This window comes from Pteropus medius, unplaced genomic scaffold, assembly GCF_902729225.1.
Source record: "Pteropus medius unplaced genomic scaffold, Ma_sr-lr_union100, whole genome shotgun sequence".
Classification (NCBI taxonomy): Eukaryota; Metazoa; Chordata; class Mammalia; order Chiroptera; family Pteropodidae; genus Pteropus; species Pteropus medius.
Genome location: NW_024344374.1, coordinates 6,113,468 through 6,139,023, shown reverse-complemented (window position 1 = coordinate 6,139,023; position 25,556 = coordinate 6,113,468). Strand labels below are relative to the sequence as shown.

At 38.9% G+C, this 25,556-nt stretch overlaps 1 protein-coding gene across 4 annotated transcripts in view; it reads left to right on the top strand.

Annotated features, from left to right (window-relative positions):
• Positions 1 to 25,556, top strand: part of SUSD1 (sushi domain containing 1) — a 189,126-nt gene that overhangs the window by 108,277 nt on the left and 55,293 nt on the right. The window contains exon 17 of one of the 4 annotated variants that reach the window (XM_039870715.1): positions 9,564 to 9,615. The exons of the other annotated variants lie outside the window; for them this stretch is intronic. Within the exon in view, the coding sequence (XP_039726649.1) occupies positions 9,564 to 9,589 (26 nt within the window). The 3' untranslated portion in view covers positions 9,590 to 9,615. The remainder of the gene's footprint in view (positions 1 to 9,563; positions 9,616 to 25,556) is intronic. 4 annotated transcript variants of the gene reach the window in all.

The window sequence follows — 25,556 nt, the reverse complement described above, 5'->3', positions numbered from 1 at the left end:
GGCGCTGATATGGCGAGCTCTCTAAGATGTACTGTTTTAATGAGAAAAGCAAGGTGGAGAATAGTGCACATGTGATGCTATCTTTTGTGTAAGAAAGAGGGAGAATGAAAATATCTATTCAATTTTACATAAAGAAACACTGGAAAAATAACAATGAATTGATGAAAATGATTATAAATGGAGCAAGGGAGCCAAGAAGTAGATGTAGACAGGGTGAGAGCAAGTCTTTTGAGTGTTTATCTTCTTATTTTGAATTTAAACATGTAAGTATATTACTATTCAAAAGCATAAAAACTATGGGAGGTGAACACAGTGCAAATATATATATATATATACACACATATATATGTGTGTGTGTGTGTGTGTGTGTGTATATATATATATATATATATATATATACCTTACTGTTAAAAAAAACATAAAAATAAAATTTCATAGAGAAAAGAAAGTGTTCCCTTTAATATTCTATTATACATACGTTGAATGAAAATCTGATGGGTACTAACTACCTGGCTTTCTTCTCAATTGAAACTCAATCTCAAGACACTTAAGATTTGGATAAGGTTGGTTTAATTCTCTATTGCAACATTTGTGGAGCATCCAGTGCTGTTTTTTAAGATTTCTGAAAATTCCATGAGCGGGTAGAGGTGGATGTGTTACATTCCCATGACCAACTTTAGGGCCTCGTTTCTGCTTCCCGTGAATTAGTTCAGTTGATGGATCGTGTCATCCTCCTGTGTGGGTCCCTGTTCCACCCTTACTGACCCACTTGTGGTGCTCAGTCTCTTTTCATAATTTCCACTCAAAATCTTACTGCAGACTTGGGCATTTAGATAATGTGGACGGAGAGTATATTCATTTCCTATTGGTACTGTAATAAATTGCCACAAACTTTGTAGCCTACAACCACACACATTTATTATTTTACAATTCTGGAAGTCAGAAGTGTGCCGTGACTCTCATGGGCTGAAGTCCAGGTATTGGCAGAGCTGTGCTCCTTCTGGAAGCTCAGCTGGGAGAATCTATTTCTTTGTCTCTTCCAGCTTTTCGAGGCTGTCTACATTCTTTAGCTGTGGCCTTTCTCTCATCTTCGAAGATAACAGCGCGGTATCTTCAAATCTCTCCTTGACTGACCCCTGTGACCTTGCTCCTTTCACTTTTAAGGATCCTTGTGATTACATGTGGCATACCTGGAAAATCCAGGATGACCACCCTATCTCAAGATTCTTAACTTAATCACACCTACAAAATGTGATTTTGCCAAGGAAAGTAACCTATTCTCGGGTGCTGGAATTGGTAGGTAGACATCTTTGGTGACCATTATTCTACTCGCTATTATATTTTATCCCTATGCATATCAGTTAGCCCTGTTTTTCAAAGTTCTCTTCTCTTCCCATTCATTCCCATCTTTATTCATTATAAAATCCCTTAAATTCCTGAAATACAGGACAATTTAGCCAATAGATTGATTGATTATTTTGTTAATCTATGCCCTAAACATCCACATTTACCCGAATAGTTTACCAAAATATTTTTTAAAACAAAAATAGTTTCGTCTTTAAGAATTATGTTGTTCATTGTTAAATTTTATATTTTTGACTTTACTTCTGAAAATTTCCCAATATTTCTGATTACTAAGGCCATTCTTCCTGTTGCAAAGTGCCAATTCAGATTTCTTAAAAAATTTTTTGTGAATCTTTAGTAATGTGATTTTGGGGGGCCAGCTAGGAACTAGGAGGTAAAATATTTGCAAGAGAGTTATAGCAAAGAGTATGTTCATAGACATGTATTAATTTTCTATTGTCATGTAAGAGAAATCGACACAAACTTAATGACTGAAAACAGTGCATATTTATTAGGCCCCCGTTTCTACAGGTCAGAAATCCAGGTTTAGTTTAGTTGGATTCTCTGCTCAGAGAATCACAAGTTTGCACCCACGGTGTTGGCCAGGTTGCCTTTTTATCTAGAGGCTCGACTGGGAAAAACTTCTCTTCCATGCTTATTCAGATTGTTGGAAGAATTCATTTCCATGTGATTGTATGGCCGAGTGTCCCAACTTTTTGCTGGCTTTCAGCTAGAGGTTATCCTCAGGTTCAACGAATTTGGAACCTTAATTATATCTGCAAAATCCCTTCACCTTTGTCATAGTCTATTGGTTAGAAGAGCTTCACACTCAGGCGGAAAGGTTTATACAGGCTCTGAACACCAGGGGGCAGGGATTGTGAGGGCCTCCTTAGAATTGTGCCTACCACAAGTTACTAAATGATAAACTCAATGATAAACTTTAAACTACACCACAATATTTCCTGGGTCCTTCTGACGGGGCTATCTGACTTTATAGCAAAAGCCAAGGGCATAATTCTATTCTCTCCAGGGAGAAGTGCCAAGGCTGCCAAGGGAGTGGAAATGGCCAATGGCCCAGGGATTTTAGGGAGGCAACCGGGCCTGTCAGGCTTTCTCACCTTTGACTGAATGCATCCACCTAAGTGAGTCACAGAGACTTGGGGAAGTAAAGGGCACAATTTCTGTGTGTCCATGGGCCCGTGTCCCCTCTCCCAGCCTTTGGTTCAGCAGGATTCAAGATGTGTGCACTTGGCCTGCAAAAATCTATCTCTGCCAAACTCAAGAGAACCTAGTGTATTCTGTCCTATAGTCCCTGAGAGTGGCCAAATTCAAGGCTTCCAGAAGGAACCCAGTTTTGACGGTGATGATGGGTCACTAGAGTAATTTATATTTATTTTTATAAGCTTTATAGTGAATGATTATGGTGAAATGAAAGCTTTTTTTTTTTAAAGCCATCCATAACACAAAGGGATGGGATTTGATGCACATTAAAAAAAAAATCATAGCTAAAGTTAGTCTCAGTTATATCGTATTTTAGAAATGCTCCACACTCAAAACTTATGCCACATACTCTAAGTCCGAAGAGTATTGATTATTATTTTTTAAATTATTTTCAGGTAAAATCTTGCTGAATCACCAATTTGTTTGTTTGTTTTTTAAACTACTAGTTTCCTGAATGTAATTGTTGAATTAGTTTGGAATTACTCTGGGTCCACCCCTGAGCCCATCTTTAGAGCCTGTCTGTCATATGGGGAAGTGCATTATTAGCAGTCCTCTCTAAGTATAAAGCATTGGTGGCAATTTCAAATTAGTGGGGATGACAGATTATTAGTGAAATATGAGAATAATTTGTTTGCAATAAATATGGTCAACAAAGAGTTAATGGACCTACTACATAAAAGTCTTACATATCATAAAGAGAAGCTGCAAGATCCTCTTGCAAGGGGGAGAAAAGCATCAGACAGTTCACAAGTCTGCTGATATTTTTTTTTCTGGAAGTCATACCTGTATTTTAATTTTCTCACACCAGCAAAAATGAAGGAACCAATGTTCTCCGTGAGAACATCAGAGTAGGAAGCCAGGTGGACATCAGACAGCTGATCAAAATGTTCACTATCAAAAGGCTGGGAGTGATTTTCATCTTGGCTCACACAGCATGTATCTTCAACCTTTCTTCTCTTGGTTAATATTTTTTCTTTTCTTGCCGAATACTATTCTTCTCTCGTTGACCGTTTCCAATTGATCATTTCTCTCTGAGTCATATTTCTTAAACCCAAAGGAGAACTTGATGTATGTCCTCTATTTTGAGTGTGCCCAGGAAGCTTCCCAATACCGTTTCAGAAGAATGAGACTGGAAGTGTTAAGCTCAGCCCCATCTGTTGTTAATGTGATATTCGTTATGCGTGAATGAAACTCTTGCTGGACTGCTGTGATTTGCTTTCATTTGGACCCCGAATTTGCCCTGTGATTGAGAATTCAGTCCAGCCTTCATTTCGCAAGATCCAGTAAATAGCTTACAGAGTACCATCAGCGATGGGGTTTCTACACTGCACCGTGGTTCAGAATGACAAGCAGAACAACAGAGAGCAGGAGTGAGGGAGGCTCCTCAGCTGGATTTGAGCTGGACTTTGAAGGATTAGTAGGGTTTTGTCAGACAGAGAACACTAGGAGGGTAATTCCAGTAATGGGGGAGGGGGCATAAAAATGTGAACAAAGCATAGAATTTCAAAAAGAGAGACATTAAAGAGCACAATAGAGGGACAGAGAAGAAGGTCCAATGTAAAGGAGACATTACCAAAGTAAAAATGAAGGAGTCAATGGTGCATTAGATTGGGCGGGCATTAAAAGGTACAGGAAGGTAGGCCTGGGAAGATTTGCTTATTAAGCCTTTCAAAATAACATTTAGAAAAAAGAGAACATCTGCTAGACAAATTGTGACTCTAATGAGAACTTTTTTTCTGAAACATACTACATTTTCATCTAAATTATGTTCCTCCTTCTACGTAGTTACTTTGAAAGGCTGAACACTGACTTCGGTGATGGCTATGAGTGTTAAAAAACATCTTTAGAAATCCCTTTTGGGAACAACCTTCGGAATGTGTTTATGAGCTATGAAAGGACATCAGTTGGTCTTATTATCACAGTTTTTTTCTGTCTCTGTCTATGTATGGCGAAAACATTATACATACATGTAAAATACATATCATTAAAACTTTGCCAGTTGGACTTTTCTTTTATAAACTGGAGCATGTGACAAACGGCTTTTTCCTATTTCCAAAAATCAGATACAATCTGAAAAGGATTTCACTTGTGGACTAAGAATACCAAAAAACTGTGCTGCAGGCTCTGATGGCAATCTTCAAAGAGGGATTCCAACAATATTTTGAGCGGCCCAGCATTGGAGTCAGTGTTGGCCTCTGTAGGTGACTGTTGACACAGGGACCACGTTTCATATTATATGCAACCTGGGGGAATTTTGTCATTGTGGCTGATCAAGTTGTTATATGAAGTTTATGGTCCACAGTGGTCTCCAATGTAGTTACTCATGATTAGAGCTCCTCCCTCAATCACCCATGAAGACCCAGAAGAGAGAAGGAGACTTCCTAATGCCATTGAAGGCTAAGACAGACCGCCTAAAGACAGAATCTGAGGACGACTGGACTGCCATTCATGGCAGACTCTGGCTTTGTTTCACAAAGATGGAGATTTTCTGTAAAGGAAAAAAAGGCCTTTCCCATGACCTGAACCAGGAAATAGGCAGCTGTGCTTCTCGGTGAACTGATTCCTCCTAGGGGCAGGCAGAACTGCCCCCTCCACAACCACATTCATGGGCGATGTTGTGGATCCAAGAAGAACGCAAACGCAAAGCTTAGAAACAACTGAGCGGTATACCGGGAAGGCACACACTACAAGCATGCAGGCGTGAAGGGCACTGAGAGGATCCTTGTAGGAGTGAGTGATAAAAACTGACATTGGTCCCACCTCCTTCCTTCACCTTCGGAGTATGGGGAAACGAGTCAGTAGGGACGAGAAAAAACTTTATCAGCTGAGGAACTTATACTTTTTTACTTGGGAGGAGAAACGATTTATTCTTGATAACAACACAGCTCTTTATATTAGAGTAGCATCAGGCTGTCATTTGTATTTCACGTGTATCTCCACATTTGTCCTTTGTCTTTCAGCTTTATAGGACTTCTGTTTGTTTTTCTCATTGGAAAGTGTTATTACATAGTTGAGATTATTGATCTCTTGTCTGTGATCACTGGTTTCCATGACGTGTTCAGAAGGACTTTCTACCCAAGATTATACAAATATATTTGTCCAGTCTTTCTTCTAGTTCTTTTGTAATTTTAGTGTTTACTTTAAACATTTGTTGTATTGGGAATTTATTTTGTGTAATAAACGAAACAAGAACCCACATTTTATTTAAAACATTTCACATCAACCTGCATTTTTCTTTCATCCTATTCATCACAACTATAATGACACAATTATTTATGTGATTATCTTTTCCCAATCACTATTAATTTGAAATACTACCTTTTTAATCAGAAAATTGGAATACTTTTTAAAATGCTCCCTCCTACAAATATCATGTTGGAATTTTGATGGTTTTCTAGAAATAGGATGGTTTTCTAGATTATTTTGGAAGATTATTTATGTTTATACTATACTAAATTTTTTTGTCCATTCCCAGGGTATGCCTTTTCACTTAGTCACATATAGTTATATAGTTATATTTCTTAGTTTTTGTTTTTTTCATATCATTCAAACATATTTGTATAATTTTATGTTTTTATACTTTTACAAATGGATTGATTTTGGATTATATTTGTAATACATCATAAGACTTTTCATTTTGAGTATTAACATTATACCACGGAAACATTTTGAACTCTTTTTTACTTTTACTTTTCAATAATTTTCTGCTTAATCTTAGACTTTGTATTATCGGCAGATAATGATAATTCTCTCTTCTTCATTCCAATATTTAAAGATCTCGTTTTGTTCTCTTGTCTAATTGCAATGTTTATCACATAAAAGAGATGTCATTATAAAAATTATAAGTGCTTAATTACTAAGCATGATATTGGCTTTTGGTTTAAGATACATTTCAATATTAAGAAAATTATTCACCTAATCCCACTTAACAAAGAGCATTTATCAGGAATGGAAGCTAAATTTTATGAACTGTTTTGTTGATATCTACCATAGGATCATATGCTTTCCCCCCTTTGTTCAACATTAATATAGATTTGCTAGTATTTAGCCACCTTTACATTCTTGGAACACACAGTCATAGTGTTCCAACACGTGACTATCTTGTATTGATATTTAAATCTGCTGCTATATTCTATTTGCTAATACTTTACTTAGAAGGCTTTAAAAATCAATTTTAATATCTCTTCTTTTCTCTTGTGCATTTCCTAGGTTTAAACAAAGTAGTATGTTGGTATTTGTTAATTGTCAAGAATTCCTCCTTTCTCTGACCTAGAATATTTTAAATAACATATGAATACTCTATCTCCTTCTATCTAGTTTTCCAATCGTGTTAGCACGTGATTTCTCTGTGATTGTGAAGTTTTGCTTCTAGACACTGCGCAAATCTGATAGGAAACAGTGACAGAGAAGAAATAGTGTGCTTAGTAGGGCAATATCTCTTGCAACATGTCATCCCTTAGCAATCAATGGTGGGTCAATGGGCTCCCAGAGGGGAGTGTTTTTATTCTTCTATCTGCTTGCCCATAACCCCAGAACTCATACTGGTGGGAACCTTTGGAATTTCCTCCACTTAGGACCTATAACACTGCACTATGATCATAAACTAGAGATTGGTGTTAGGTCGTAGGATCCACTCAATTTGTTCCAAATGGCATTATATCTGGTTGCATTCTTCAGCGTGTTTAGTATAATGCAGCTTTCATAGCTACAGCATATTTAGAGTACTTTTCCTTATTTTCAGTTCTTTTTCATTCCTGTCTGTGTTGGTAAAGGGTTTTGGAGTTAACATTCACTTTTTAAATTATTTTCCTTGTAAGTCCTCACAGATTGTTTCACTTCGGAAAAGTCCATGAGTAAATAACTTAAAAGATCATTTGGGAAAATAAATGACTGTGGAAAGCCTAGACAATTTTGAAGAAGAAAAGATTTTCCTTACCAGATATTAAACTGTACTATAAACCTGCAGTAAACAAATTGGTACTGGCACTGAAAGAGACATGTCAATTATATGAAAATCCAAAAACATATCCAGGGAAAACATTGCTGTCAGTGTTTTTGTGTAGGCCTAAAATTTGGCCCCAATATGTAGGGGCATGGAGGCTAAATGAAAAACTCAGATTAAATGCAAGACCCTGGAATTGTGCTTGTAGTTATTGCTGGTCAGTAATATCCCTTTCCTCTAGTTCCAAGTGGAAATCAATGCAAATTCTGAAGGAAAGCATCTTCAATTTAGATCCTCAGGTCCCTCATTAATTATTATTAACAATAATTCAAAGATCACCAAACATTCAAGGGAACAAGTTACTATGACCAAGAGTTAGCTGAATCTATAATTATCATGTAGAAATTCTAGTGACTGCAGATACTAGAATTATTAGACACAGAATATAAAATAACTATGCATGGAATATTTATAGAAATAAAGATGGGAATTTAAAAATGAGTAAGTAATCAGATTATTCACTGTGACTGGGAAGATTTAAAAATAACCAAATTTAAACATTTCCTAGATATATTTTTAAGTAAAAAATCAAATTGATAATAGCATATCTAGTATGCTAAATTTTGTGTAAGAAAAAGAGAAAAATAAGAATACACATATGCTTTTGCCTACATAAAGTCATGCTGGAAGCACATACAAGAAACTAATTGAAGTAATTACCTCTAAGGGGGTGGATGGACATGAAGAAGAAACTTCTCCATTTATACTTTTTAGTATCATTTTGATTTTTGAATCATGTGGATTTATTGTCTGTTCAAAAAATAAAATTGAAAAAGAATTAGAATTTTTAGAGATAAAACACATAACTATTTTTTAAAAATCCTTTTTCAGTGGATGAGTTACACAGAATATTAAATACATCTGAAGAGAGAATTAGCAAACTAGGAAGACAGATCTAAAGAAATTACCCAGATGAAGCACAGGCAGAAAAGGATCTATAGAATATAAAAGAGAGTTTGAGATATGGAGAACAGAATGTGAAAGGCTGAATCATATAATCAGAATGTCAGAGAGAGACTAGGAAGAATGGAGGAGAGGCAATATTTGAAAACATTGAGATTTAGGTGTTTATAAAGTCCTAGGTATGTCTCTCTACTAGCGTATGAGTGAGTGTTTCAAATGAAGTAATGATGGAGGTCCTTGTATTTAGGAGTAAAAAAAAAAAAGCCATGAATTGATGGAGTATGGGGCAGAAAGAAAGGTTGGGAAAATGGAACTGAAATAATGAATGTCCCAGAGGGCAGTACCTGGTGACATTGAAGATGGGAATGTGTGAGGTTCCAAGGAGTTTTCATAATGGGGATGGTGGCTGCAGCAGAGAGCAAGGAGAAAGAAGCATGAGCCAATATGCTGATGGGAGATGATTATGTCTCCAAGGGAATCTGGAAAGTTTAAAAATAAACCAATAGTTTGTGCTCTGTTTACTCACTATATTTTCAGCTTTTCAGTGGGTTTAGGGCATGTAAGAGTAAATGAGAGAGAGGAGCACTACTTCAGAAGGAGAGTGGTCCCAGCTGAGGGATCAGAATCAAGAATTGAGATTCAGAAGAATGTGTCCCTAAATAAAACCACATATCTTTTATAAATGCCAAAACATTTTAGCTATTTTTATATGAGTCTTATATATCAGATAATGACGGGTAGGGATATTTTCTGTGTCTCATAGGCAGTTTATAAATAGAACATAGTTAGAGGCATGATTACCAACTGTTGAATGCCTACCCTGTGCTATGCACTTTGTAAACAACCTATGTTGTAGGTATCTACTTATCATCATCATAATTATCATCCCTATTTTAAAGATGATGAAACTGAGTTGTAAAGTGGTTAAATCATTATCCAAGTTCACCTACCAGGACCTAGCAGAGTTATTTCACTTCATGCTCTAAATCTTGAGCTTGGCAATTTTTTGTGTATATAAAGTTACATAAATGCAGAAATTCATCTCTTTATTAGAGAATTCTGTAGATGATTAACTCAACTTCCTGTTCTCTAGGTAAGAAGAGGTCACGAAGAGACTGACCCCTGGAAATGAAAATCAAACACTAGTAAATATTTCTTTTTGCTTCTTACATTTCAGGGAGACACTCTGGTGTTCTATTTTTAAATTTTAATATTATTCATTTTGTTTCCTGGTATATATATTTTCAGTTTTGCAAACTTTGATTTTAGGGTATGTGTGAATATGTGTTTGTTCTAGGTGCTTGTATGTCAATATGTAGTACAGTTAATTTTTAAATGCCTTTTAGTTGGTTTTAATAGCATTCCAGCTACTGGGAGAGCTGACAAAGAAATGAGTTAGCCTCCTAGGAAACTACTAAGTGAATGACTTCTTTCTTACTTTTAGTAATTAAGTTCTCACATTCAACTCCATATCTGAAGTAGCTTCTTTTTCATTTCCTGTGATATTTAAACTTATTTTATTCCCTACACAGTAACAAAAGCAGCCCATTATGCAAACACTCCTGCTGATTCTTGCCCACGTTAGACATGCCCTGGAAAACACCCCAAATCCAGGTACCAATAGCATTTTCTTTGAAGGCTATCCTAAGTAAACCAGCTTACAGAGAACATACTCTGTCACAGGAAGGCATCTCGGTCATCTGTCTCTAATATTTCTTCACACTAGGCTCACATGTCCCAGTTTCAGAAAACAGCGTTACATTGTCAGCTGATTCAGAAGCTCCAGATCAGTGGTTCGCAACCTCTGCTGCACACCGGATTCTGGGAAGCTTTAAAAAATACTGATGCTCAGGTCTCACATGACTCGATTAGTCTGGAGGGTGATCTGGGCATTGAGATATTTTTTAAAGCTTCTTAGGAAATTCCAACATGCAGCCAAATTTGGAAACCACTGCCCCGGAGCCCTAAGGATGCTGGTTTAGCCACTCTCCTGTGTGGATCAGAATAAAAGGGGACAGGCAAAAATACTAAGTAAAACCACTGCTACTATCTTGGTTATCAGGAAGCAGAGGCCCTGTGATGCCTTGGAATCTAGTATCTTCCATCTGTCTCCTCCCTCAGTGTTTGTCCTCAGGATCCTACTCGACAGAGACAAAATTAACTTCATCGTTTTCACCAACGGGGAAGATATAGTCGATTTTATTTATTCTTTTAATATGGCGTTTAATGTTGAATCGAGGTTACAGCAGACCTTGATGGCAGCATACGTATGTGGAGCCTGCAACTAAGTAACAGCATTTTATGAGAATCACATTATTTTAGTTCTTTTGGGAAGAAGTTTACAGACATTTATAGCGCTTTGGTAGATATGTATCCTCAGTTGTCAGTCTCTATCCACTGACTCCTTCATTTTGGGCCACGAATGTGCAAATCTTCCCTGAGCTCTAAAACATTTTCCTTTTTCCTGCTTCCCACTCAATCCATCATACCACCTTCTTCCATCCTCTCACTGCCAAATTCTTCAAGAGCACAATCTATACTTCTCACTCATTCTTGAACATTGCTAAATCCAGCTTCCATCTCTATTATAGCTCCACGGAAACTGTACTCACAAAAGTGATCAATGGTGTTTGGACCCAAATCCAAATCCAATAGCTTCTCACTTTACATTTTGTTTCATTTGTAGTTATTTACCACTTAAAATTCTATGAAGCAATGGTAATAAAAACAATATGAACTTGGCATAAGAATAGATACATAGATCAAAGAAACACATTGGGTCCAGAAATAACCTTGGGCGCATGTACATAATTACTATAGGACAAAGGTGGACTTTAAATTAAAAGGGGGAAAGAATCCATCTTTTTAATTAGTAGTGCTGGCTACACATCAGGAAGATAATGAAGTTGGACCTCCTCCTGATACATCACATATAAAAAGTATAGAGCAGATGGATTAAAGATTTAAATGTGAAAAAAAGAAGAAAATTTAGGAGAGTATATGCATAAATTTGGATAAGGGGAGAATTCTTAAGCAAATCAGGAAACCTAGAATTGATGAAAGGAAACAAAGATAGCATTGGCCACATTAAAATTTTTTTGTATATTGAAAAATACCAAAATCAAAAGTCAAAAGACAAACGATAGATTGGAAAAAAATATTAATGATACATATAATAGAGATTTAATACCCTAATATGCAAGGAGACTCTATAAATTGACAAAGGATGCGAATAGTCAATTTATAGAAAAGGAAATACAACTGGCCAATAAATGTGGAAGACAGTAATCCAAATGAAAGCAATTATGAGATACTATTTTTCACTTAGAATAGCAAAATGTAAAAGAGTACTGGATTTAGGACTCTGAATTGTTGCCATCTTTAAGAATGCAATCCAGCTGCATCCATTAAAACTAAAAACATATTTACCTCTGGCCTCGAAATCTCACACTTGGTAATGCACCTCTCAGAAATAAGGATGTTGCTATGTAAGTGTACATGTACGAGGATATTTGTTGCAGCTTTGCTGGTCTTTCACATCAGAGGGAAGAGCCATGGGATCTGTCGCTTAGACTTGGGGTCTGAGCCCAGGAGCAAAACTTAGAGACAACGTACTCTTCTGAATTGATCCTCATCATTTATTTTTAGTTCTTTGCCTCACTTCTTTTCCTCTTATTGTATGTTTGATTTGTCACACACTGATAGAACTATTTTAAAACATCTCATTTTTTTAATAGTTTTGTTTCGTTTTCAGCAGTTTTTACTTTTCTATATTGATGTCATGTTATTTGATACATAAAAGATAATGGCTATTACATGTCAATTATAAATTATGTGCCTCATTTCAATTTAGTTCTTTTTTCTTGAATTCTGCTTTATCTAAAATAACTAGTCTTCACTTTCATTTAGTTTGCATTTGCTTCATATTTCTTTGTGCACCATTTTACTATTCTAAGTCATTTTCCCCTAAGATTTTTTAAAGCATACTTTAAACTATAATCCTCTATTTGTCAAGGATGAAATTTAAGTAGAGGAATTTGCTTTCCTTATTGAATAGAAGGAATCTAGAAAACATCTGCCTCCATTCTTGACAGAGCACTTGAAACACTGTAATTCTGGGTGTGTCCTGCATGCAGCAGTGGTGGTCTGTGTGTTTATACGACGCAGGTGTTTCTTATTAACCTATGAGATGAAAAGAAACAGGAAATTAGGATATTTAGCCTCATGCTCTCTCCTTCAGGGAGAACGGTCTCTCACTGCCAGAGGTCAGTCTGGTAGAGCTGCAGCTATGCCAAAGGAAGCGGGACAAGGTAAGGGCTAGCGACATGAACTCTGGGGTCTCTGCACCAAGGTTCGCATCCTGCGTTTATCACTTACTAGTTGGGTGGCCTTGGATGGTTCATTCAGCACACTTGTCTTCCTCATCTGAAAAAAAATGGGGGTGGGGGTTGGCAAAAGCAGAAGGCCAAAAGGTGGTATTGAGGATTAAATTACATAATTCATATTCCTGGCTTATACTAAATGCTCAATAAATGTTAGCTGCTGTTATTATTTTTGTCATCGTCATCATCCTCATTATAATCATCATCATTGTTGTTGTCATTGTCATCATCACCATCATCCAAGAAAGGGGACTGATGAACTTTCAGGATCATTTCTGCCAGAGCTGTGCAAAGTAGCATAACAATGATTGCCTTCTCCTCCCCTAGAACTTTCTGCTCACAGTTTTCCCACAGACCAAACACATGCTGGCCCCTAATAAGATAATCACAGAGCTATTAGTGAAGAATAAACTTATTATCGCAGAGCAGAAACTGAGACTTTCTTAGTTGACTCATTCCTCCTATATAATATAAGGGGCAAGTCCTTAGCAGCTCCAGAAAGGAAATCCACACAGAGCCCTCTTTTCCTTAAAGAGGCCCTCTTCCCACTTTCTTTTACAGCCCTCCCTGAAGACCCCATAGTTCCTAGTTCCCACTTCAGTTTTCTTGGAAAACTCTACCTCGTTTCTAGAGAAATAGAAGTCAGAGCCCCCAGGATCTTCAAAATGCAACTTTAACACCACCTGGGTGCTAATGCGGGCATCCTCTGCTCACGCTGTGCCAGCTTCAAAGGGAGGAGCGGACGAGGAGGTGAGGTCTATCAATGCTGTAGATAGTGAGACAGAGAATACAGTTCTAGTCAGTTAGGCTGAAGTCAATTAGGTCTACTAGGGGAGTTTCTGGGAAAGCTTTTACTTTGCTGATAAAGGGTGCGATAGGGGCTGTTGCCTCTCCTTTCCCCCCTTCCTGTCCGAAAGCAGATGTGTGCAGCCATCTTGAATTTAAGAATCATTTTGTCAAATCAAAAAAATAAAAATAAAGTCACTTAAGTCAGGGGGCTTTATATAGCTCTGTGAAATGATAAGGCTATTTTATAAAATATCCTTTCTTTAGAGCTGTAGGGAAAATTCAGCAAATACTGCCTGCATTCCTGAGAATGCATTTCATTTATTTATCCATATAATAAAGTTTCGTTGAGTCTTTCCTGTATATGTATTGACATGAAAAATGATCTCATTGTCAAAGGTTGATGGGTACACAGATAAGGAACAAAAACTCAACCTAGATAATGGTTTCCACCTGAGAGAATAACATTCAAAGTCTGGGCAGTAGACACCTGCCTCCTGTGAACTCTTCACAAGATGAATTTCCCAGGCTCAAGTATCTGCTCCATCCCTATACTCCGAGGATGGCTTTTCCTATCTCAAATTTCCTTGTGTAGAGAATATTCTCTTCCAGGAAACCTGGTCATTCTACTGGGGAGCAGGTGGCTACAGGAACCATGCTTGAAGCCAAGGCTCTTACCACAGAGGCCCGAGATCGGCCAAGGGGACGATGACATAAAGAGCAGGCACTGTTGAGTGTGTGCTTTGAAAAGGCCTCTTTGGGCTGGGAGATTGGAGACAGCGCCATGACTGAAGTGGCATTGGACCTCTCATTCTTGGAATTATGGCTGACGTTTCACAGAGCTTAAGCAATTCACCTAAAGCAGAAGTGGCATTGGACCTCTCATTCTTGGAATTATGGCTGACGTTTCACAGAGCTTAAGCAATTCACCTAAAGCAGAGGCTTTTGCAGGCAATGTGGAAATTAGCCGAGAGTTCTTCGTACCACAGATATGCTAGAAGTCCTCCTGGAGAGGCAGTTGGCAGTGACCACTGGTTGGTCAAAATAACTAACAAATTTGCTTATAAGCCAAGACAGTCAATCACCTAGCGTCCTGGGGAAGGCTGAATCGAGTACTTTCCCTCTTTGTTACCAAAACTCTGACTCTCCTTTCGGAAATTTCCTGAGGATACCAAATCCTAATACCCACCGAAGTGTGGAGTGACAGCCTGATCTCTTAAGCTTGGAACGTTGAAGCACGAACTTACTCCTGGGCTGGAAAGCCCAGGACAATTTAGCGAGCAGGACAATTCAGTGAGATATTTGTCTTTGTTTATTTTGCACATTGCTCAGCATTCCAGCATTCCAGCATAGCCAAGTCTGTGTTCCCTTGCTGCAGAGCCTAAAGAAGAAGCAGTCTACAGGCCACCTTCCTTCCTGAGTTCTCCCCTTTCATCTTGGGGGGTTTGAGCATACCATGATAGGGAAGGGAGCTGTAGAGTGACTTTAAGGGATAGAGTCCCTAGTAGCGAAAGAGTGAAGATTTTCCCCCAAGAGAAGGAATGGATGTCTGTAGTTTTTTTAAGTAATGAAGCTGTGTGGCCCATCCTCCGCAGGACCTCGGGAAGGTGACAAGCTGTCCGGAAGTCACAATTCTATGTTAAGTCTAGGAAGGTTTTCTTGGACTCTGAGTACTGGGGTTTCAGCCCTGGCAAAGGTTTCTGTGGGACAACAGTGCCACCCATCCTCAAGGATCTATGTAAGCTTTGCCTACAGGCATTTTGGTGGAAACTAGGTCGATAAAGTGTTCGCCCGCAAGTCAAATCTGGCCCGCCATCTGCTTCTGTATGACCTATCACCTAAGAATAGTTCTTACATTTTTAAAGGTTTGAAAACACTCAAAACAAGGATAATATTTTCTGATAGGTGAAAATGATATGAAATTCAAATTTCAGTGTCCAAAGTCGTTTGTTTACTTGTTATCTATGGCTGCTTTCAAGCCACAATGGCAGCGTTGAGTAGCTGTGAAAGAGACCCATTCGGCCTGCAAAGCCTGAAATATTTACTGCTTGATCCTTCACAGAAAAAGCTCGCTGGTCCCTGATGCTCACCAATGACCCGAGATGCCTCCTGAGTGTTTTGTTTTCCATCGCAACTCCTGATCATTAGCCCTAGAAGTCGGGATGGGAATGGGAGGTGGGAAAAGAAGAGGATCCTTTCCATCTCTGAAATTAAGTTTCTTGCCAGCTGAATGGAATGGGGTCCCAGTGTCATACCTGCCTTAATTTTACATAAACAGAGCAATGTGCTCTCTTCTTGCACTTTCAGATCTGTGTTACAAATTCATTCCTGTCATGCTTTACCTTACAGGCCTCCCTGATAAAGACTTTCTGTTTGACTGTCATGGCTTTTGTTTGACTGATCCTGCTTTGAAAGTAACACTCAGAGGTCTCCTCCATCTCTGGGTATCCGAATGCTGCAATTAAGTCCCAACCTAAATGTTCGCCCTCCTCTCCAACCCTGGAAGTCTGTCTGTGTTTTGTCATCTTGCAAGTCCACCCAACAAGATTTTTCAGAACAAAGTTGCTTGCAGATATCACGGATGGTTTTCCTCAGCCGGTTGAACCATTTCTCCCAATTTAAAAAGTTTAGATGTGGTTTTTTCATTCTCTAAATCCCCACTGGACTCTAATGATCACATTCTGGTAATTCGTAGACATTTCTTGTGAGTTTCTTGAGTTCAGGGATTGAGTCTTAGGCAGCTGAGCCATATTGACCAAGAATCAACATAACCCCAGGTTCAAATTCTGACTCCTCCGTGGACGTATCATTAACGTCTTTGGGCCTCAGTTTCATCATCTGAAAAAATCCAGTAATACTCTCTGTGCCCCCAGAGATGTGAGCATTTAATGAGATAGCGCCCTGAAAGTGCTTTTTGGGAATTAGTTGCTTTGGTACCTTTCGCATTCCAACCCAGAGCCTGGAGTGTGGGAGGCACACAAAACTCACGTCTGTGGCAATCACACTGGGCAAGATGAGTCTCTGGCTTCGGAAATAAGCACTTGACCCTGACATTTTCTCCTTTTTCTGAGGATTCTGACTAGTCCTGAGAACCAGTAACATTCTTCTGACCCCCACCCCCGGTCCTCATAATCACATTATAGTCACATGACCATAGCTCTGCTGGGAACACCCAAGAAGAGAGGAGGGGAGAGTTTGAATTGAATCAGGCTGGACTGTAGATGCCAGGGTGAGTGGAGGCCTGGGGAGGCTTCGAGTGGAGGGGGATGTACAGAGCTCACGAATGCTTCAGCTGTCGCTGCAGGCTGATGTGCAGCCCATCCCCGAACACTCGCCAGCCTTGGGAACCTGGTCGCCAGTGCCATGGCCAGTGATGTGACTTTGCAGTGGGAGATGTGACGATTGCCTCTCTGCTCTCACTTGGCCCTGGCTTTTGTGTAATTTCATGGGAAATGGAGCCAACTCTCCTGGAGAGGCCAAACAAATCTCAGGATGTACATCCAGCAGACAGGATAATTAATGATTCAAAACCCTCCAGATTTATTTATTTTAAAAGCCAAGATATTGTTTTTACTTCTTCCTGTAAAACATGCTCTGTGTACTTACTCTGATCATTTCTTTTGTCTGCTTAGTTGGTCCCCATCTCAGAGCCTCTTCCACCTGGGGGGCATGGCCTCTGTTAGGGGTGATAGGAATCAGTTTGGGAGTCAGGAACCCTGTGTTTTGGCTCTTACTCTAATCCATCTTTTCCACTCATTACTGACCCTTTACACAATGAGAGACTCTCAAACAGAGGCTTTGTCCGCCTCTTGGACAGCTGTGTAGGATTCCCTGAGGGAGGTATATTGACAGGAGCCAGGCTGTCTCTGCACAGATTACTTGTATACCCACTTATGGGTAGTCATTTGATGTAAGGCCAGGCCATTTGGGGAGGAGCTTTCTACCTGCCATTTTTTGGCCTCATGCCCATCACTGCCAAGAGTTTCCCTGCTTCCAGATATGTTTGACAGATGGTGTGTCTAGGGTTCTTCTCTCAAGACTCTCAAGGCTGGGGCAGATCCACTCTCAGAGGAGCTTCATCCTGGCTCCATCCTCTGCCTTCTGAGACACCACAGTATGTGGTTATCCTCTCTCCTGCATGTTAAATCTCTCCTTGATGGGATACTCCATACCAACATTAAACCATACTCATTTCTCCCATGCCCAAAACCCCAAACAAAACCCCTAACAAAACCTTTAAATATCCCTCCTCAGACCCCCATGCTCTTTTTTAGATGCAACCTCCTTTCTTGTCTTTTCCTTTACAGCCAAACTTCTTGATAGTATTAATTACCCTCTTTGTCTCCACCCGCTCGACTCCTGGAACCCAAAGCAATCTAATTTCTAATTCAGGTGTCTCACTACCAGAACTGCCCCCATGAAGCCTGCTTATTCAGCCCTCAGTTTATTTGATCTCTGTGGACTCTTCTCTTCTTGAAACGTGCTTTCCTCTGCCCTCTGTGCCATCTCACAATCCCAGGGTTTTCTCTTAAGTCTCTGACCACTTTTTCTTAGTCTCCTTTTTCAGTGATGCCTCTATTTAGTTTATTCTGTTGGGAGTTCCTCCGTGCTCTAGCCTAGACCCATCTTATATTCATTCCTCAAGAAATTATATCTACTTCTTTGGCTGTAAATACCAGCAGAGAGCTTAATCCTTACAGCAGAAGGGCCCCACTAACAGTCCTGGAGCTGCCGGCTTAGATGTGTAAGGTCAGATAGGTGGGCTAGACTGTGATGAGGCCAGTGAACCTGGGGAGACTTGACAGGCCTGAGACCTCCCAGGTCAGGACCGCTCAGTCAGATGGGTTAGCCTTAGTTCTTAAAGATACATTATCTGTATGGTTCCATTTATATGAAATATCCAGAACAGGCAAATCTGTAGAGACAGAAAGCAGATTAGTGGCTGCCAGGGTCTAGGGGGAAGGGAGAACAGGGAGTGACCACTTAATGGGTATGAGGTTTCCTTTGGGGGTGATTTTCTGCAAGTAGATAGTGGTGATGGTTACACAACCCTGTGAATATGCTAAGTATCACTAATGGTAGAAAAAAATATCTGGAATTTACCCCAGAAGAAGAGCCACCACTGCTGAACCAAGCTACCTAGACCAAGGATGAATTCAAGGTCAGCTGTGACAAGGGGATAAGGAACTCTAAACTGAAAATGACTCTTCCCATCGAAATGATTGAAAACCCTACCTTCTCCTTAGAGTATAGGATGTGCTATTCCAAAAGATAACTAGAGGATTTTCAAACTATTTTAAGTAACAATGCACTATAGGAGTATGGTAAGATAGTAGAATACAGATTTAAAGTTGAATGATACACTTTTTTTTTTTCTTTCAAATCTATATTTGTGACTATAATGAAGTCAGATTGGATGTTTTGGTGGAGCATTCTGGTACATGAACCGAGGCTGGGCAAAGAGGCTAATTTGAAATATTTCAGGCCTTGAGCTGGCAGGATCCTGTAACCATTTAGAGAAGTGTAGAATTACCCTTGACAAATGAAATGAGTGAACACTACCCTGTAATGATCCTTTATAGTTGTCTTCACGGACATAGGTCTCACAATGACCCTATGAGGGGACACAGTGGAACCAGGGTTTGAACAAAGTGTATCTACCTTTAAAGTCTGCTAAATCCTAATGAGCCTGTGAGCCTACGTGAGCCCTTGAATTAAAAAAGGAAGGATCGGCTGGGGGAGGGAGCTGCTGGTGCCTCAGGTTCTGCTTGTGTTGCTAAGCTAGCATCCATGACTGTATATTTCTCTTACTGCGCCTGTAGTCTAGTGTGGCCCCAGGCATCATGGGCTACATACTTATCTTGGCTGCAACCTTGACATTTTCTCTATCCTGCTAATAACAAAATGTGAGAGAACCATACTACGGAGAGAAACTTCTAGAGGTTGCTTGCTTGTCAATTTTCCCTTCATGTTCACCCTCCCTATTTCATTTCCTGAGTTGTAAACAGGCAGGATGAGAGCTGGTGACCGACAACATGATAACCAGAGAACTCTGTTGCACTCAGCATATCCTGTTATTATGAATCTCAAGTCCTGCTTTGGCATCTACTGTCCTATTTTCCCTCCTTGTTGTGGTCTGTGGTTAGGGGAGTGATTGGATTTATGGAGACTAATATTAACATTTTTCACTGTGGGATTCTGCGTGATGTACTCAGAAGATCATGAGCCTTGGAACCAGCACTAGGTTCAAATTCCTGTTCTAATACTGAACTTCAGTTTCCTGTTTTACCTAGAAATAAATAAAAATATTGAACTCAGAGTCATTTTTTTGAGGGCTACATGAGATCATGGAAAAGGACCCAGCTCTTTTCCTGACTTTTATTAGGCACTCAAGAAATTATATCTCTTCCCCTTCCCTACCTCCTCTCACCCTTCACCCCCACCCTCAGGGGTTTCCTTTTTAGCACTAAATCCAGACTAAGCATTTGACCATGAGACCGTCTCCATACATTGTGGTGCTCAGAGTGGAGGGGGTGGAATAAGTGTGGTATGTCCTTAAGAATATGGAATTCAGTCAGAAACAGGGAGAGCCAGGCCCTTACCTCTCCCTCACTGAGTGAAGCAGGAAGCTTGCAGGACTCTGAAGGACATTCTACCTGTTAGGGCCTCTCTTTCCATAGCTCATTCCTGGCCCAGCATCCTCAGCCTGCGCCCCCTCTGGCACAAGTTATTCTGCAGGGATTGCCCCAGCATATTAGGATATGATCGACCAAGAAATGCCCAGCATAGCAGAAGAGTGAGTCAACAGACGGTTCCTTGCCTTCACTTATTAACCTGAATAAAGAAAGTCAGCCTGGTACTTGGATTATAATATATATTTCTTCTTTCCTTCCTTCTATGTCACTTGAACAAGAACACCCAGAATAATAATATCGTCTAGCATCTATTAAGTGTATGACGCTTTCGGAACTATTCTACATTTACGTATGTGTATTAATTCATTAGCAAAAACTCAATGAATTAGGAACAGTTTTTATTTCCATTTTGCAAATTAAGAGATGGAGGCCTAGAAAGTTTAAGTCACTAATCCAAGGTCTTACAATTGGTTTGTGGTAAACCAAGAGTCAAACCCAGGAAATCTACTTCTGCATCCTGGGATTGTAACATCATGCTCAAGCAGAATACCATGACTTTCAGTGTCATGGTCTGATTCTGTGTCATAACTTAGAGGTCAATAGTTAGAGGTCATAACTTAGAGGTCAATAGGCAGTCAGTATCTTAGAGGTCAATAGGCAGTCAGTATCTTTTGACTGAAACTTGCTATTTGCACATTTCTATAATCAGAGCATATGGGTTGGAATAGATGTTGGTGTAGCCATCTTGGAAAATATAATTTGCCCCAACATATTTGAAGCTGTTATAAAAATTAGGATCTTTATATAAAATATGAAAGCTTATTCTACTAATAAAAAGAAAGGAAAACTTACCCACAAAATTTTCTCCTTATTTCAGGTTCCACTAACACCTTCAAAACAACATCTATCTACAGGGTAGGGGTGGCCCCAAAACTATAGTCCAAATATACAGAGAAATTAGAAAGACCACATAAAAAACTATTGTTTTCATTTTTATATACCACGTATGAGTGAAATCATATGGTTCTCAACTTTTTTTGTCTATTTTGCTTAGCGTGATAACGTCAAGATCTATCCATGTTGTTGCAAATGGCAGTATTTCATCTTTTCTTATGGCCGAATAACATTTCATTATATATATGTGCCATGTCTTCTTTATCCAATCATCTATAAAACTGAAAGCAACAAACGAACAAGACAAACAAACAAAAACTCATAGATGCAGACAACAGCCTAGTGGTTACTGGAGGCCAAGGGGAAAGTGGGAGGTAGATCAGGGTAAAGGGGATCAAATATACGGTGATGGAAGGAAATTTAACTTTGGGTGGTGAACACATAATGCAATATACATGTGATGTATTATCGAATCGTACACTTGAAACCTATATAATTTTATTAACCAATGTCACCCCAATAAATTTAATGATAATAATAATAATAGCTACTGCTTTCAAACTTACATATTCTCCTGGATACGGGACATGTTTCGGTTCCTCTGCTGATACTTTACAACTCAGAGGGGGCAAAATTAGTTCAAACCTTAATATTTAGAGAGAGAAGACAAATCCTTTTCGGTATCTCCATATGTAGTTGAGGTAGCAGCAATAAGTGAGCATGACTGTGTGGTTGTCCCCACACTGTTCCAGATTTTGCTGGACTGGGCTTGCACTCCCTGAATATGGCTGTTACCTTCTTCCAGCTATTACTGCGTGGAAATCTGCCAAGAGCATTCCTGGTGACATTCCTGTGTAACCTACAAACTCTTCTTATGGCACAGGCTCTGTTATGACACGGACTCGAGCAAAGATGGGGGGTTCAGAGTTATTTCTCCTTATTGCAATTAGTATGATTGAGCATATATTCTTGCCCTATTTACTGGAGAAACAGACTGATTAACTGGCAGGAATGGTGAAACATGAAACTTATTCTATCATTAGAAAACGATCAGTTCTAACCGCAAAGATAGTGAAAGTCAATTTGAAAGCGTAATGCAGTGTGGTTGAAAGCAGAATAATAATATCAGTCAAAGATTATTGAGCACTTGCACAGTGTATTTTATTTAATTTTCATAATGAGCCCTATAAACTGGGTGTTAATTTTTTTTCCATGTTTATGGATGGGGCAGCTGAGCCTTTGAAGGATGAAATAACTCACCCACAGTCACACAGATGGTCAGCGTTGAAGCTGGAATTCAAATCCAAGCAGTCGAATTTTAATATTCACATTCTTAACCCCTAAGCAGTGCTTCGAGGTCCTCCACGCCTTTTGTTACCTCTTCTGAAGCCTGGTCGAGTTAATGGTATCACCTCCCAACTGGTCACCCAAACTCAGGAGCCAACCATCCTTCACTAGGGCATCTCCATTTCTCTCACATCCACTTTTTAACAAGTTTATTTAGCCTGTGCCATGTGTCAGGTAGTGTGCTTATAATGAGAAACAAGGCAGTAGATTCCCACCCTAGTTAAGCCAATTTTCTCTGGGGTTTTAAAATTTGGAATCAGACAGAGGAAATATCAGTCTTCCTCTGGTAGTGAAATAGAGAGATGCCAGGCCGGGGAGCCCTTTGCAGCCACGTTTTCTGCTGTGTGAATCCCTTTACCTGTTTCACCCAGCCCCACAATCCCACTCCCATGTGGCGACCATTGCTTTGTTCTCTATGAGTCTATTTCTGTTTTGTTTCTTCATTGATTTAGTTCTTTAGATTCTACATATAAGTGAAATGACATTGAATCTATTTCTTATTTTGGGCCTTTTAGGGAGTTAAACATTTTTCTCTATTAGAAAATTCTACACCCTTCTTAGGATAGGTAAATTCCTGAAAGTCACATTTCTGGGCAAAATAAATGCATTTTAAAGACTTTTAATTTATACTGTCCAGTTTCTTTAGAAAATTTATGCCAATTTACATTCTCATCCTTGATGAATGAGAGCAATTTCTCATATGATCAATGGCATTAGAAATTATAATTATTTTGTATTTTTGTCAATCTAATAAACAAAATGGTATTCTCTTGTTTTAATTTGCATTTCTTTGATAATGCTAAAGTTGAATTTTTTTTCCTCCTAAATTAATGGCATTAATTAATTAATAACTTTATTTATAAAATGCTTGTTTTGGTCCTTTATCCATTTTTCTGTTAGAATTTTCATTTTTAATTGTAAGGAATCTTTATGTATTTTCAAAAAACATTTGGTGTTTGAAAAAAATATTTTTCTTGCAAATTTTTTTTAGTTTCATGCTTGCCTTTTATTTATTCTTTGTTCGTGCTTGATTGTTGTTGCTTTACAGAAATGTTTACTTTTATGTAATCCTTAGCCTTATTAATCTTTTTCTTTGTGTTTTCTGATTTTTGTGTTATGCTTCTAAAGCCTCTTCGTATTCCAAGATTACATGAATATTCACCTATATAATCTACTATGATTTATTTTTTTATATTTAAGTCCATATTTTACCTGAATGCATTTTGATGTAAAGGGTCAATTCCCCCACCAAATGGTTAGCCAGTTTATAGTTTTCCCCAAATGATTAACGACATCATTTGTAGAATAATCCCTTCTTTCAGTGATATGAAATGCACCTTTACCATGAACTTAAGCACATTGTACTGCCGTCTGTTTCAGAAATTTTCACCTTAAAGTGCAGCCTCTGATCTTGCTACTCATGACATCAGACTCAAGTCTTCTTTGCATTTCTCTCCATAGAATATCCATTCCACAAAGCACTAATGATCAATGTTGATTTCGCTAAATATTTGCTAGGAGAGACAGAGGAGTGGATTCCCATCACTTACCAGTATACGGACAAATCAAAAAGCCCCCACTCCCACTCGGGCTGAGCTGCGGCCTGATGGCCTCATCTGCTCTACGCTTTCCCACATGGGTCTGAGTCCTGACGGGGTTTTCAAGTATTTGTTTCTTAATTAAAGGTTGGTTCTCCAGATCTATATCCCCACCCATCTTTTTGCCCAGGAGTGTTCGTCGTCAAGAAATCTGAGTGCCTGAGGGGAGTAGACAGGGTCTCATGTTGCCCTTATTTACATCTTTGTGGCATTACTAAGCTCTGGAAGTATGCTCCCCCAAATTGGCTGGGACAACTAGACCTTCTGACTTGACAGGTCTTCAACTCACAGCAGCCTACGGGCAGCTCCAGGTGTATCTGGATAGACAAAAGAAGTCTGTGACAGATGAGGGATGAGTGTTGTATTTGAAAGCTGAACGTCATGTGTTGTCCTATCTCGCCCCCAAAAATGCAGTGAGATCTCTCTCTCTGCTCTGCCCTAGTATCAAGTTTTGCACTTTGCAAAAACACTTCTGCATGTGTTACCTTATTTCCTTATAATAATTCTGTGAAGTAAGTGGCAATGATCTCCAATTTACAGAAAAGGTAAAATCAGAAGTTATACAACTAAAACTTAGAAAAGATGGGACTAGTTCAGAAATTTAACTGATTAGCCTGGCGCACGGTTGTTTAACTTTTTTCCATGGAACATTCACTGTCTTCTCTCCACCCATATCATCCTACCCTCCAACCCCATTCACTTTCTCCCATAACAAAGTCTTTAGTTCACTATTTTCTCAGGCTTTCTTACAGAACTAAAAGTGAGGCTGCAATTTAGCTTGAATAAAGACAAGGTCAAAACTATTTGAGAGGAATGGGCATTGTGCCCTGAGGACTGCAGGGTAACCTGAACTTTTTGCATTTTTAGATAGAGAAAGGGGTCAGACAGCCATGCCATGCCTAAAGTGTAGGCCAATGGCCTCGTTCTAAGGGAATTTTCCTGCTTTGGGGCTGCTGACAGGAGGAGTGAAGCTTTGGGGGTGTGATGGAGGTACAAGGGGTGCTAGGGAGCTTGGCAGAGGCAAGAACTGTATATTTCACTGAGATCTTTATATTCATTAGCACACAACAGTTTATGGCCTTTGTTAGTGATTTCTAAATCTTCATGTTGGTAATTAAATCCTTTTTAAACTCAGAATAAATGTAATTATTTGTGTTGCCTTATTTTTTTAATAACCAGATTTGCCAAAAATGTGTTTCTTTGTTTTTATGTTTTCCCAAAGAATCAGTTCTTAGATTTACTTATCTGTTTAATCTAGTTTTGTTTCCTAATTAATTAGTTTTCACTTTTATCTTTATTATTGTGATCATCCAGATTCCTTTAGGGTAGATTTTGTTTAAATCTCTGTCTTAAATGTTAACACATATTGTTATTGTTTGGTAATAAAAACATTATTAAATAGCAGCATCTTAGTTTTTATAAGTTCTATTTTTAAATAGTTTGC